Source organism: Diceros bicornis, chromosome 10 (genome assembly GCF_020826845.1).
Source record: "Diceros bicornis minor isolate mBicDic1 chromosome 10, mDicBic1.mat.cur, whole genome shotgun sequence".
Taxonomy (NCBI): Eukaryota; Metazoa; Chordata; class Mammalia; order Perissodactyla; family Rhinocerotidae; genus Diceros; species Diceros bicornis.
The window spans coordinates 25878856-25894966 of record NC_080749.1 but is presented as its reverse complement, the minus strand read 5'-3'; the positions used below and the strand labels follow the sequence as shown (position 1 = coordinate 25894966).

General features: G+C 32.8%; 1 protein-coding gene across 1 annotated transcript in view; it reads left to right on the top strand.

Annotated features, from left to right (window-relative positions):
- LRP1B (LDL receptor related protein 1B) overlaps window positions 1-16111 on the top strand; it is a 1024768-nt gene that overhangs the window by 380497 nt on the left and 628160 nt on the right. The window contains exon 21 of the mRNA XM_058548897.1: window positions 15498-15695. Within this exon, the coding sequence (XP_058404880.1) occupies window positions 15498-15695 (198 nt within the window). The remainder of the gene's footprint in view (window positions 1-15497; window positions 15696-16111) is intronic.

The following is a 16111-nucleotide window of genomic DNA, read 5'->3' as shown; positions in this document are numbered from 1 at the left end:
GTATGCCGCATACCAGTTATTAGCAGCAGCTATGACTGTGTCTCCAATAGAAGTAATAGACATATTCATATCACATTCAAGTTGTTGCTGATATCTCAAAATATCACTTTTGTTCAGGCTTTGAGAACCACTACTGCTTCAATAATGGGAATCATTAGACCCACTGCTCAGTCTTGTTATCGAATGCATTAATTAAAAAAGCACTTATATTACTGCATCCAGAAGTGTTTTTTGTTTAATTTTGATAATTGCATTTCAATATATTTGATTTGTCTATGTAAATTTTTTTTTTTTTTTTTACTTTTTTCTTACTGTTTTTGTACATTTTAAAACTTTCTGTAAGGGATACACAGGCTTCATCAGACTGCTAAGAAACCATACATCATAAACTTTGTTCACTTTGCTTCTTCTACTTAGATTGTACTTTCCTCTCTTCATCTCGAAAAATTCTGGATATTCTTTAACACCTACTATCTCAAATCTTTCTTCTTTAATGGAGACTTTTCCCAAATATTCTTGCTCTCCACCTATTTCTTCTTTCTATGTCTAGAATATATTGTCCATGAAAATATGTGGTCACATTTTTAATTGGCTGTTTTATATTCCTGTCTATCTTATTCTTTTATTCATTATCTCTCTGAAGAAATAATATGCACCTTGAGGTCAGAAATCAGGTTATAGAGTTTTCTCTTGTGTTTTACATAATAGCCAGTCTAGTTCTGAAAAAATAATATGCAAATATATTTCTTCAGAGAATATTAAATTACTTTATTCTTTTGTTTTAAATGTTATTTTGTGGTTGTTTTCCCCTTACTTAAAATTTGAGTCCTAGAAGCATAACATTAGCAGACATTTGTTTGAATCTTTCTCTTCCAAGATTCTCACACCAAGTAATTGACATGAGAGGCTGAAAAAAATAACAATTTGTTGTAATGATAATAGTCATTTCATTTATATACTTGTTTGGAATAGGGAAACAATAGATTAAATTTTGACCTCAGACATGTTTAGAATCATATTTTGCATGAGAATTGGCTCCATATCTGAGTTTTGGATACAGATGACAAAATGATTGAATTATTATAGTGGTTTGGTACTCTATGAAATCAGTAATAACTCATGTTCGATATTAGAATAATTCAGCATTTGAATATAAGTGACCAGGTGCTAAGATAATTCTCCTAATGCAATTGACTACCTTCTACTCTCAGCTCAGAGTGAAACTAACAGTACCATATCATTTCTCACTGTTAAGATTGCTATATTTCACACCTGGCTTTGTTTATAATTTAAGAGAGAAGCAAAAGTATATTTTACATTTTAAAGTTAATATGGAACTTTTCTTACATGGAGAATTTAACCTGCTGGTAATTCATCACTTCCTGAAACATATAGTATACCAAATACCGTTGTGAGCCTATATAGATATAGATAGATAATATAGGTTTTGTTAGATATTGAAAATTATGTTTTCTTTAAACCAATTTTCATATATAAAGAAGGATTTATTCTATATTTCATTTACTTTATTTGTCTTTGAAAAACTAAAGCCAATTCATAGTTCAATAACAATAAGTTGACTATTAACTACGGGCCTTTGAAAATAAAGTTTCTTTTTTTGCTCTCCTTTTGTTCCTTTTTTCCATCATTCTTGAGCTGAGTCCCTATTTTTAAAATGTGTTCTTTATATTGAATGCCATACCTGTGCTTATTCTTTATTTAAAAATAAAGAATAATAGTACCCTTTATGCTTCAAATTAGAACCATGACTCCCCCATTCTTTCTTTCTCTTGAATTTTCATCTGTAATTTTTCATATTTTCTTATTTCTCTCAACTCTTTCCTTCCTAAATTCTTTACAATTTGGCTTTTGCTGAATTCCTGGACTGATTCTATTTTCTTGAAGTTCACTTTTAACATCTTATTAGTTAAATATAATGATTTTCATAAATACTATTTTTATAATCTTTATTTTTCATTTAATATGTCTGTAAGTCTCACTTTTCTTAGACATCTCAATACTTTATCAGTTCCTTATGTGTTCCCTCTTTAATGCATAATTTATTAATCACCTTTCTCCTAAAGTATTGTTTTTTTTTTTTACTTGTGAACACCTAGAATGTTGCTGCTGATTGCATTTCTTTTCTATCTCTTGTTTCTTTTCTGTTTGGTAGACAGCTCACTTGCAAATTTGCAGCATATTTCTAGTAATATTGGAAAGAACATTATAGCATTCCTTTCTATTTTCTATTAGCCTGAATTAGGTTAAATTTTCCCACCAATATTTTTCTTGGTTCTTATTCTCTCATTTTCCATTTTTTGATTTTAAAAACTATTTTTCAATTTATATCATTTTTTGGGAAAGAGATTATGGACGTAAAGACAAAAATGCATAAATACAATGGTCACCTGTTAGTACACTGTGTCTGTTACCCAAACCTTAATTCTCATTTACCTCCATGTGTAGTCTCTTGGAGAACTCCTTTCACTCTGAGCTCTTCCTTTATCACCCCAAATCTGATTACTGTGGCATTTATATCTCCAGTACTTTCTTCCCTACTATCCAATTCTCTTTCATTAAGCATCATCAAGTCACCTCAAAATTAGTTGGCCAAAATTATCCAAACAGTTTTCCTTAGTTCTGTCAGTGGTTCCACTTTTCTTCTGATCTTCAGGACTGACAAACTCAACTCATCTTTGACTTCTCCAGTTCTTTGCTCTCCCCCTCTCCATATCCCAGTTTTTCTCTACAGTGTTTCTTGGATTCAGCCTTCCTTCTCCAATTGAGTAGCGTCTGTGCCACAGCACAGGCCAGGAGTTACATATGTTGTGATGATGGCAGTGTCCTCTCTGGCCTTTCTGTTGTCATCCTCTTCTTTCTCCAGTTTGTGAGGAGAAGAACATTGAAACTTGAAGCAATATAGTATTTTTATTGAAAAGGGAGAGGTAAATCGAGATCTGGAAGATGAGAATTAATGGAAAGACATCAGACATACAGTAAAGAATAAAAAGTGAAAGAAAAAGAACAAAGTAATGGTAAGCAAATGGGCTACCTTGGGGAATAATGGGAGATAAAGGTGAAGAGATCAGGGGAAAGAAGCTGTGGCGAGTTTATAATCTGGCCATCCATTCCTTTATTTATCTTAATAAAATGATACTTTTAAATATCAGTTTCCATCCATGATTTTAAAGTAGCTCTCTATTATTTGTGGAAAGAACCTCAAATTCTTCAGCCTGCTATTCAGGGCTTTCTTCATTTTTGCTCATATTTTCTCTTCAAACTGATATTTCATTATCCTCCATTATGGGTTCCCATCCAGGCATGTTATTACTGTTTTCGTTAGTAATGATAGTAAATGCATAGTGGCCAAGAATGTATAAAGTACTTTCATATATCTCACTTCATTTTACCATCTGCTTCATGTCCTCAGCTCATTATCATCTCTGACCTTTCAGGATGACAATATCTTCTACATTCTTTCTGGAAATTTGAATCCTATACTCTATTCAAAACTCCCCGCTCTATGAATCATTTCTTCAAGTTAATTATTGTAATATTATTAACAGCTACCATTTATCAAGCATCTAAAATGTGATGAATAACTTACTTATAACTTATAAGAAACCAATCAGATATTTTTAATACTCTGATTTTGTACTTAAGGAAACTGAGACCCAGAGAGGTTACTTCATTTGCCCAGGGCCTTGTGGCAAAGAAATGTTAGAGCAAAGTTTTGAGCTTTATTCCTCCCGACTCCAAAGCAAGAGCTTTTACAAACTACTGTGAATATCCAGTCCATTTCTCTGTGCTGTGTGCCCTCACACTCCTATGATGCCCTTGAATAGTCTATGTTTTATTTTTTTTATTATTATTTTTTGTATGTGTGTGAGGAAGATTGGCCCTGAGCTAACATCCATGCCCATCTTCCTCCACTTTATAAGGGGCGCCGCCACAGCATGGCTTGACAAGTGGTGCATCAGTGCGTGCCCAGGATCTGAACCGATGAACCCCAGGCTGCCACAGCGGAGCGCGCACACTTAACCGCTTGCGCCACCGGGCCGACCCCCAGTCTGTGTTTTAGGAGCTTGTTTCTGTCACCAGTTACGCCCAAACTTTCTTAAAAGCTAAAATTGAATCAAATTATTTTAAACCTCTTTTTATATATATAAAAATTTTGCAGCAAATGCTTGTTGAATGTAAAAGCTTCCTCTATTACTTAAAATAGTAATAAGTTTTTACTATGTTTATATGATCTGTGCTACATATGTATATAGCAGTATCACATGGCATGTACCCACCTGTTTCTGTTTATCCGTTCTACCATATAAGTACACTCAAGTCGCCCCCAACTCTCTGCACAACTAACGCTGCCATAGACATACATTTCCTTATGTTCTTAAAATCTGCATGAAAAATTCTTTGGGGCCAAAATTACTGACTCATAGGACATGCTTCTACTTACTATGAGTAAGTAAAACCAGTTGTTCTTCAGAGAGTTAAACAGTTTACATCTGCACCAACAGTACACTTCCAAAGTTTTTACGTCTTTGCCAGGTCTCAAAATTATCTAACTTTCTAGTTTTTTCCCCCAATATATAAGAGTAAAATGATATTTCATTGCTTTAGTTTGTTTTTTTGTTATTATGAGTTGGATTATCTCTCTATATGCTTGTTATCCTTTTGCATCCCTTCATTTCCTTTGGCCATTTTCCTATTAAGATAACTGCCTTTTCATGTTGATTTGTAAGAATTAACCGTTATGTTCTAAACTTTAGACATTTCAAATATCTTCTTCATTTAGTCACAGGTCTATTAGTTTTATTCACCTTGATCTTTGTTGAGCAATTCCTCTTTCTCTTTCTGCTTCCCTCACTCACTCCTTTCTTTGCTTCATTCCTTTTCTTCCTCCCATAATCATTTTTATCCCCCCACGTTGAATGTCTTCTGGGCTAAGTATTCATTCACTGATTTTTATAATTAATCATCAATTCGTTTATGTAATCACAAATATTTATTAAATGCAATCTAGCAAAAGGCACTGGGCTATGTCCTAGAAATGCAAAGATTTTTTGCTCAATCCCTTACCCCAATGAGCTTGCCCTCTCTTGCTCTCTCTCTCTTTCTCTCTCCCTCTCTCACATACAGACGTCAAATACAGATTCTTACCCCTTATGAATAGAAAGAATAGACAAGTTTTTTGAAAACCTGAATTATAAGCAGAGCTGTTGAGAAAAAAAAATCCAGAAATTTTCAGGCAAGTGATTAAGAGGGGAGAAACAAAAAAAGGCCTCTTAAGAAAAACTGATGAACAACTGGTGGCATAATCTTATAAATTCATAGGTTTGAGTAATAGGTGAAAAAGTCTATCCCACCCTTCATTTCATAGATTCTATGTCCTCTGCCTTCATGTGTATCACGCTTCAGTAATATTTGACTATCATTCATTCCCAATATAGCTATAGCTAAAGGAATGGAAAGAAGGAAGTAATAATATATACTGAGCCAGAGAAACGACAGGCCATTTACCACTTCATAAGTTTCTACTGTGTGAAGGAAATGTATCTGATGATGGGGACAGAGAAATTCAAATAAATTCTTAAATATAAGAACAAGAAGATAGTAAAAACTCTGAAATAGCAGGAGAGAAAACATTGTAACTATAATACCACTTTTTGTTTGACGATGTTATATATATGATAAAGAATCAGGAGCTATTCATATAGAATTGATAGTTGTGGAGTTGTTATAATAACAATTTACCCTGAGAGGACTATAAAGGGACTCTTTTTCTTAGACAAGTCATCTACTGCTTTCATATTCCGTCTTGTAAAAATCATTATGTGAACCTGTAGTGAGACTAAAAGAAAATCAAAGAGAATTGTAGATAGAAGACTACAGTCTTTTGAGTGTTTTTTAAAAGCTACTTGTGATGTGCTACGTTTATAAACATGAAATTTATCACTATATAATATGTAAATTGTACTTGCTTTGTTTTGTACATATGTCGTGTCATAATATGCTAAAACAGAAAAATTTCAAGCCACTTCTATATTAAGAGAAGGATGTGCTGGTTTCAGCTGTTAAATTCGGTCATTTATGAGACAGGAGCTAGTATACTGGAAAAATTATTAGAAGATTGTAAAAATGAATGACTATTTCACATTGCCAATATTCATTCCAAGTTGAGTTTGCCCCAAAAGATATTAATATACCTACATCAAAATTGAAAAGCACCAGAAAATTCATTGTGTTTTATCTCCAAATGTTTTATACAGAGTTTTGTTTTTTTTTTTTTTTGGTTAAAGCAAGATATCATTGTAAGGCTTGGGATTTTAAAAGCCAGTCTTCGTGATTTTCTACTACTTTAGAAGAAGATATATTGGATTATTCATTACAACTTTTTTTATTCTCTCAAAGAGGAATAATAATTTAATAAACCAACAGAAATCTTAAAAGTAGAGGCATTTGGAAAGTTATCAAGACCCAGAGTTCAAATATGAAAGAATTTGAGTATTTATATTTTGATTTTTTATTTTTGGTAAACTGATTTATTATAGTCACACATAATCAAGTAAATGTTTATCAAACAACTGTATTCTCACCACAAACTGACTATAGTAAATACAAGAACTTGAAAAGCCTGTAGTGGTCATTGTTCAGAGAAAAAAGGTATGTTTTTAATCACCTTTCATTTTACCATGCAATCTTTCAAACATATTTGAAACCAGTGGAGAATCATGTATTCACAGCCAAATTTTTAAAATATTGAAAATTTGTTATTCATGGTAAAAATCATTGTCTAAAAGTAATGAAACATTAGATAACGTTGAAACCCTCTGTGCATCCATTCCTCCATTCCCAAGAGATGGCTACTTTTGTGAAATTGGTGTATCTGTTCTTTCTCTTTTTTTTTACATTTGGTTAGAGGGCATAATTTTACTACTACGTCTATGTTTATAATGATTATATATCTGTTCACATTTTCTATTTCTTTTTGAGTCAATTTTGTTAACATTTTTTTCTAGAAAATGGGTTGTTTTACCTATTTTCCTCCCATGAGTTTATCTATATTTTATTAGTCTTTGAAACAAATGGCTTTGGGTTTTCTTGATAATCTCTTTTTCTCTATTTTATCAATTTCTATAATTATATTTCTTTTATTCTTTCTAATTTCTTTGTTAATTGCTTTTTGTATTTTCTGAATTCTTGAGATTAAATATTATTTTATTAATTTTTAAAGAATGAATTTTCTGTTTTATTCAACTAGCACAAATGCATAGGGAAGAAAAAGCATTAAATTGTTAGCATGCTGTATTTTCTTTCCTTATATAGATGGAAAAGATTTCAGAGCTAAGTATAGTTATACAGATTAATCTGAATAAAAATTATATGATTTTCAGTTAACAGTGAAATAAAAGTAGTATTTGTACAGTTCTTTATTCTTTACAAATTTCCACACTCATTGCCGTATTTCTTTTTTTATAACAGATGAATTGAGATGTAATTCATATACCATAAAATTTACCCTTTTAAAGTGCACAATTTGGTGGTTTGTAGTATATTCACAGAGTAGTACAACCATTACCACTATCTAATTTTAGAAAATTTTAATCATTTCCCCCCAAATAAACCCCATAGGCATTAAAAATCTCTCCCCCTGAGTCCCTACCCCAGGCCCTGGCAACCACTAATCTGTTTTTTGTCTCTGTAGATTTGCCTAGTCTGAATGTTTCATAAAAATATAATCATGCAGTATGTGGTCTTTTGTGACCAACTTCTTTCACTTGGGATAATATTTTCAAGGTTCATCTGTATTTTAGCATACATCAGTATTTCATTTCTTTTTATTGCTGAATAATATTTTTATTGTATCGATACACCACATTTTGTTCATTCATCATTTGATAGGCATTTAGATTGTTTCCATTCTTTCTTTATTATGAATAATGCTACCTTGAATATTCATGTACAAGCTTTTTTGTGGACATGCATTTTCATTTCTCTTGGGTATATAAGTAAGAGTAGAATTGCTGAGTCAGATGGTAACTCAATGTTTAACATTTTGAGGAACTGCCAAACTGTTTTCCAAAGTGACTGCATCATTTTGAAATCCCACCAGCAGCGCATGAGGGTCTCCAATTTCTACACAATTTTGCCGTCAGTTGTTCTTAGCCATCTCTTTTTATTATAGTCATTCTAGTGGGTCTGAAGTGATATGTCATTGTGCTTGATTTGCATTTCTTTGATGACTAATGATATTAAGCATCTTTTCATGTGCTTATTGATCATTCGATTATCTTCCTGGTTGAAATGCCTATTCAGAACCTCTGCCCATTTTTTAACTGTGTTATTTATTTTTTTGTTCCTGAGTCATAACTGTTCTTTATATGTCCTAGATACAGGTGCCTAATCAGATACGTGTTTTGGAAATATTTTTTCCCATTTTGTAGATTGTCTTTTCACTTTCTTGATGTTGTCCTTTGAAGCACCAAAGTTTTTTATTTAGATGAAATTCATCTTATTTTTTTCTTTTGTTGCTTGTGTTTTGGCGTCATAGCCAAGAAACCATTGCCTAGGGCCGGCCCCGTGGCTTGGCGGTTAAGTGCGCGCGCTCCGCTGCTGGTAGCCTGGGTTCGGATCCCGGGCGCGCACCGACGCACAGCTTCTCCGGCCATGCTGAGGCCACGTCCCGCATGCAGCGACTGGAAGGATGTGCAGCTGTGACATGAGGCTATCTTCTGGGGCTTTGGGGGAAAAAAAAAAAAAAAGAAAGAGGATTGGCAATCGATGTTGGCTCAGAGCCGGTCTTCCTCAGCAAAAGGAGGAGGATTGGCATGGATGTTGGCTCAGGGCTGATCTTCTTCACAAAAAAAAAAAGAAGAAGAAGAAACCATTGCCTAATCTGATGTCACTAAGATATACTCCTATGTATTCTTCTTTTAGTTGTATAGATTTAGCTTTACATTTAGATCTATGATACATCTTGAGTTAATTTTTGTGTATGATGTGACCTTCCAGCTTCATTCTTTTGCAACTTGAAATCCAGTTCCCCCAGCACAATATCTTGAAAAGACAATTTTTCCTCCATGAACAATTCTTTGGAGATAGGGCTTTAGGGGGAACTCCAAACCCATCTGCACCGTCTGGTGGCTTCTGAACTGTTTGTTTCCAAGGCTACCATTAAGCTGAGGAAAGAGGAGTAGGATCAGTACCTGTTAAAATACCACAAACTTTGCTATTCTTACTGATATTCAGCAATTTTTCTTGAACAAAAACTCATTGGATTGCTACTAGACTTTGGTTAATTTCTCGAGTTCAGAAGAAAGTGATTTTGACCATTTTACCTGTGTTTTCCTCGTTTTTATGGAGAAGAGGATTTTTAGAGGTCCTTACTCCATCATTCAGGAACTGATTCTCTATCTTATTACTTTTTAATTATTCATACTTTTTAACCCTATTATATTTGTTGCCATAATATCTCTCTTTATTTCTGCAGTCTCTATTTGAGGTCCTGTTGGTTAAGAAATTGTTTAGTAATTATATTTAGTTTTAAAACATATGAGGAACTTAGCAGTTTTTATAATTGATTTTTAATTTAATTCCATTGTGCTCAGAGCATGTGTTCCTTATTAGACTGATTCTTTGCTGTCTCTTGAGACTTACTTTGTGGACTAGAACATAGCCATTTTGTTAAATGTTTCATGTGTGCTTAAAGGAATATGTCTTCTATTTTGATGGTGCAGATTTCTATATATTTCCTGTGGGTTGAGCCTTTTGTTTTTTATTTTGTTGCTCTAATCATTTTTGTAATTATAATTTTTATCAGTTTGTGTGGGTGTTGTGGATAAAAATCTCACAGTGTAATTACGGATTTATCAATTTCTTCATTTAATCTTGTTAAATTTTGTGTTACATATTTTCAGCCTATATTATTAGGCACATGACATTTTAAGAACTTTATTTTATTTATTGAGTTGTTTGTTTTATTATATAATAGTGAAATTTTTATTTCTATAAAAGCTCTTTGCCTTAAAGTCTATTTTGGCTAATATTAATATTGCTTTATTAATAATTCAATTAATAATTCAAGACTCAACACATGAAATTTTAAAAGCCTGCATCACCAAAAATATTGTTTTATTTTAAAAATCAAAACAACAAGACCTACGTAATTTTAGTAACTTTTTCTTTATTTGTAGCAGAGGCAAGGGTAGAATCCAGATCATTTGTTGTAGAATTCCTTTCTACATCAGTTGTAACACACAAGTCAGTAATTTTTGGTTCAAGAGACTATACTTTCTCAAATAGAACATGAAAGTCAGAGCAGTAGGTGATCTCTTAAATATTGTTGTAGTAGAAATATGAGTTCTCCTGAAGGGAAAAAACATGTTTTACAGTATTTGTCATACTGAATTACCTTGCTCAGCGTATATGTCACGCCCAAACAATTTTTGTTTTATTTATGAGTGTTTCAAAGAAGCTGGAAATGATAATTCCTTCTATTACTGGCTTGAATTTTTATTCTTAAAAGTGATTAATCATAATAGGAAAATATATGTAAATGCTAAAAAATGGAACCAATGAAGAATAAAGTGAAAATTAGTTTTCTTCCTATTCCTGAGCCCTGGTCACCGGTTCCCAAGACATAGGTAACAGCATTTCCTCATTAATACTTCAAGAAATATTCTAAGTTTTACCTTTATATAGGTCTAAAACAAATCTTTTATTTTTTTAACTTAAATGGTAGCATAGTATGTGCACTATTTTCATCTTGCTGTTTTCAACTTACAAAATATTGGAAATTATTCCATATCGGCACATGTGTACAATCACATTAATTTATGTGGCCTTATAATATTATAGTATATGACTGTACCATACTTTATATATCCAGCCATCTATTGATAAACATTTCTGTTGTTTTTAATCTTTTGCTACTCCAAATAATATTGCAAAGCATTTCTTTTCTCATCTGCCATTTTTCATATGTAAAACTATATCTTCAGAATAATTCCATACAAACGGACCTCCTTGCTCAAGGGATATTTAAACTTTTGATGGATAGTGCCCAGTGGCTCTCTATATAGCTTGTAACAGTTTATACTTTTATCAATGTATCAGAGTGTTTATATCTGCACTTTAATCGATATAGTGTCTTCTCAAATATTTTCATGGTTTTAAAATCCTTTTATCATTTTATGAGGGAATTGAACATGTTTTAACATGTAAAAGTTGTTTATATTTTCCTTTCTATGAATTATGTAGTACCCTTTGCCCATTATTTATTTGAGTATTTTTTTTGTCAATTTTAAGAGCTCATATGTATTAGAGAATTTAGTATGTTATTATATTACAAATATTTTACCCAGTTTGTAATTTGTTTTTTGACTTTTTTATCTTTTCTCCTATAATTTTTTAAATATATATTAAACATCAATCTTTTCCTTAGATCTTCTATGATTTGTGTCAAATTCAAAAAGGCCTTCCTTATTCTAGAGTTCAAAAAATAATTGTTTTATATTTACTTCTAAGCTTTTCATAGTTTCATTTATTATATCAAAATTATTAAGCTATTGGGAAATTATTTTTTTGTATTATGTCAGGAAATTTTCCAACTTAATTTCTTCTCCAGGTGCCCTAAAACTATAATTCTCAGCCCTATAGTTAATTATGGGTGCGTACTGAAGTATTTTTTTTATTGAAACAATAATGTACTTTAATATCTGTTGGAGTTAATCACTATTATATATTTCCCATAGAATTTTCCTAGTGAGTCACACTTTTTTAATGTAAACTTTAGAACTATCTAGTATTATTTTAAAGAATGGTATTTGTAATTTTTTTATCAAAGGAAATTTATAAATTAATTCAGGTAGAAGCAAGATCTTTGGGATATTTTTTTTTCTATCTAATAATACTATATACCTTTCCATTTCTTTATGTCTTTATTCCTCTCATTAGTGTTTTAAAATTTCTTCATATATTCTGTATATTTCTGAATAATTTTATTCTGAGATTCCTTATCTTTTTTCATTGTTGTTGTTGCTAATATGCATTTGTTCTTTTTCCATTTTGTGTTCTCAGTGGCTGTTGTTGGTAGGGAGGCTAGTGATTTTTGTCTAAAAGTCTGTAATCAGGCTTTCCCCAGACACGTTGCCACTGGCATCCACTGTTCTATTTCCTGTCTCTATTGTTTTGCCTTTTCCAGAATGTCACAGAAATGGAATCATATGTTACGTACGTAGACATTTGAGCCTGATTTCTTTCACCTAACATGCTGCATGCCTGTTTGTTTCTTCATTCAGACCATCTTCCTGGGTCTTTACAATGCCAATGGGCTCAAAAAGGTGCTGAGATCAGGCTGTTACTCCCATCTCATTTTTCAAAAAGTAATTGTGGTCTTTGCCCGTTGGTTGTGCTACCTCCTTGGAGAGTTGTGCTCTGCCAGTATTTTTTTTTTATATCTACAGCTGTAGACATCTTCTCTCAGAAACTTTTGCCCTTTGAATGCATTCATCGACCCTTCTTCTAATACTGTGGTGTTTTGGTAACAGATGTCTTCCAGTGTTAATGAAGGTGGAACTTGCATTTCTTTTCTTTTTTTTCTTGTATTCCTTTCTTCTTCTGGTGTGATTTGCTAAGGAAGAGGCAGCCTGTCATTACTGTGCAATTTTAAAACTATATGTCCTTTTACAGGTATTAAATATAAATTTCTCTAGCAAGTTGCTACTGCACCTATAATTTACTACTTGACTAGGGGCAAACTATAAACCAAAGGATATGGAAGCTCTTCAGAGCTGAAATGTCATGAGTTCCAGCACAGGCTAAGAAATATCCAACTTTTTTTTGGTGTGTCATCATTCCAGCCTTTTCTCTTATACAATATCTCTTTTGTTTATTCCTTTGAATAATCTTTGGAATTTAATATTCATAATAATTATTAAACATCTATTAAGATATTATTAAGTATTCATACTTTTAATTGTCAGTTGTCCTGATAACTCAGTATGTTGTACATTCTATAAGTAAAATAGTATTGAGGATCTGAGAGTCTAAATAAACTTCTCAAATTTACACAGCTAGTTGGTAGGAGAGCTCTGTCTCAAACCTGCATTTTCTGACTCCAACTCTACTGCTTTTTGACTATATCACAGTTACCTCCACGTCTGTATTTACCGTGATGATTTTCAGCTTATAAAACAAATTTGCATGCATTATTTAATTGGATTCTGATAACAGTTTAAGTTAGATTGAAAGGAAGTTACTGTTAACCCCATTTTACAGGTAAGGGCATTTAATTCCTGAAAAAAATAAAGAATTTTTCAAAGGCAAGCATTTGTTTCATAGTAGAGAATCAAACAAAGGCTCCTGATCCAAAATTAAGTATTCTTTCTTTTAAATAACTGTACATCCAACACAACCATTTTCTTTACTTTAAAAGTACTAAACTCTAGATTTAAAATTTTATGAGTGTTTGTTCTATTGGCAGCTATTTGGAATTAGTTATTTTGTAAATATTTGGTATCTTGTATCAGTTAGCTATTGCCACAGTAATGTTGTGCAATAAACGTCACAATACTGTGCAATAATAGCTACAATACCTAAGTGATCACAACAATACATATAATTTTTGCTCACAAGTTCTCAGGCCTTCTAAGCAGTCTTATGGCCTTGGCTGGGCTTCCTTATACTATGCGGTCAGCTGCAGGTTAAGTAGGTGGCTCTGCTGATCATGGCAGGGCTCTCTCTCCCTGCCGTGCTAGTTATCAGCTAGTCTGTTAAGATGGATTCAGTTCTTGTCTACATTTTTTCACTCAAAACATATTTATTTAATGTGCTGCTCAGAGCTTCCTAAAGTAGATTCATGTCCAGTGGGAAAAAAAATGGCAATGATTCCCCTACACCAAGGGCAGCCAGCTTAGGTCAGCACCCTTCTGAATCTACAACCTGGTATGTATTATGTCTTCCCTGGTGCTAGGTGTTAGGGACATCATAATGAGCAAGACAGACAAGATCCCTGTTTTAATAGAGCTTATAACCCAGTAAGGAAGATAGATGACAAACAAGTAAATACTGATTTTAAAATATACTTCAAAGAGAATGAATAGGCTATGGGAGTATAGAATAAGGGAGATGGGCCTTTATTAGGTAACTCATCAAGAAAGACCTCTCTGAGCAAATGAGATTAATAAGAACAGTAAACCTGGTTGCGATTGACAAAAACCCAGTTCAAATGAAGTTAAATAGAATTAATGCATTGGCTTACAGATTCAAAGCATGTAAAACATATACGGGATTTGAAGGAAGAAACTAGTCTTAGGGATAATTGAAAGTACGGACTTAAATGTCCTTAGGACACGGTCTCTCCCCAGGTCATCACTGCTTCATTCTTTGTGGCTTTTGTCTCTTCTACTGCAATACCACAAGTAGACTTACGCAAACTACAAGGACATAGACGCTGGCAACACGAGGCTTAGAGATCTGTGACCTTTGAAGAAAAGAGACTCTTCCCTCTCAGCTTGAAAATTTTTCTGGAAGTTTACAAAGCCATTAGCCTGACTTAGATCTCACATCCACCTCTTGAGTCAATCACTGTGGACAGGGATGATTATAGCTGTTCATCTTCAGAGAACGTGTGTAGACTTGGGATAGGAAAACCAATTTCCCTAAAGGAAAGCACAAAGGGCACAAAGGCACTAACATGGAAATGGGGGAAATCGTTGTAAGTCTGGGTCCCTCCAAAATGTATAGTCATCAAGCAGAATTCATGTCTATCTCATATTAGTATGTCAACAGTAATTGGTAGAGGACTTGATACATTTTCGAAATGATAACATAATTTTAGTAACTCAGATATTGAAACATTCTTTCTTTTAGGTACAAAAATATAAAGCTTTAATCTCATCCCTTTCTCCCTACTCAGACCTGATCCAGAGTTAAAAACTAGTATGGGAACAGTGTAGACATGATTTTCTTGGACTGTGAAAAAAGCAGTCATCTTCCCTCTTATGGGGAACACTTCTTAACTATAGGAATTCTACATTCATAGAAATCCTCTTTTGTTGGATCTCTCTTCTTCATGGATCTGTGGGAATGTGATGGGCTAAGAGTAGCAGAGCTAGTTTTAGCTAACTCTTAGCAATTCCTGTGGTGATGTTTCTGAGGTTTGGATTGTCAGCTGAAATTCCCCTAAAACAGACAATCTCCCATTTTGTCTTTGAATTTCAACAATTCTTGTATTCTTTAATCAGAATCAGGTGTATAGAAATCCAAGGAATAAAAACACATTTATACTTTATTTTAATGAATACACATAAACCTAAGTTTTTCAAGTTTCTTTTAAATTTTGGATTAAAAGAAATTGCTCCTTTAATGACAGAGAATTATGTAATAAATTATACTTTAAAATAAATGGATTTTGACCTCAAGGATTTTATTCCACTTACCAAAGTCTATAAATATTTTCCTAAGCCTATTAAAAATAAATTTATTTTCAGATCCTTTTGAAGCTTTCATCATCTTTTCTATTCGCCATGAGATCAGAAGGATTGATCTTCATAAAAGAGACTATAGTCTACTTGTTCCTGGATTAAGAAACACAATAGCACTTGATTTTCACTTCAATCAAAGTTTACTTTATTGGACAGATGTTGTAGAAGACAGAATATACCGGGGCAAGCTTTCTGAAAGTGGAGGTACATATATTACTATTTTGAATTAATGTTTAGATTAATTTTTAACCGAAAATTCCAGAAAAATATGCTGTAATCAGAAGGAATTTTGATCAATCTTTGGCCTTTGGTTCTTTGTCTCCTCCCTCATATATGTAAAACCAGGGATGTCAAGTATATGTGTGAACATATGTTGAGGGAGGGGAGCAGTGAAGGCCTGTGTTATTCACACCATTTTCAAATTGTGGACTTTTCCATGGACGTTTGGAGAAGTTTATTGACAAGAAAAAACAACTGCCTTCTACATATTAGTAGTCATATTTTTGTGAGTTAAAATAACTTGTTTTTTAATTTGTTACTATCTTTCAGCATAATTCAAAGAAATAATGAATTGTTACAAAGGCTACTGATATGAGCTAAATATTTTTGCAATACTTTAA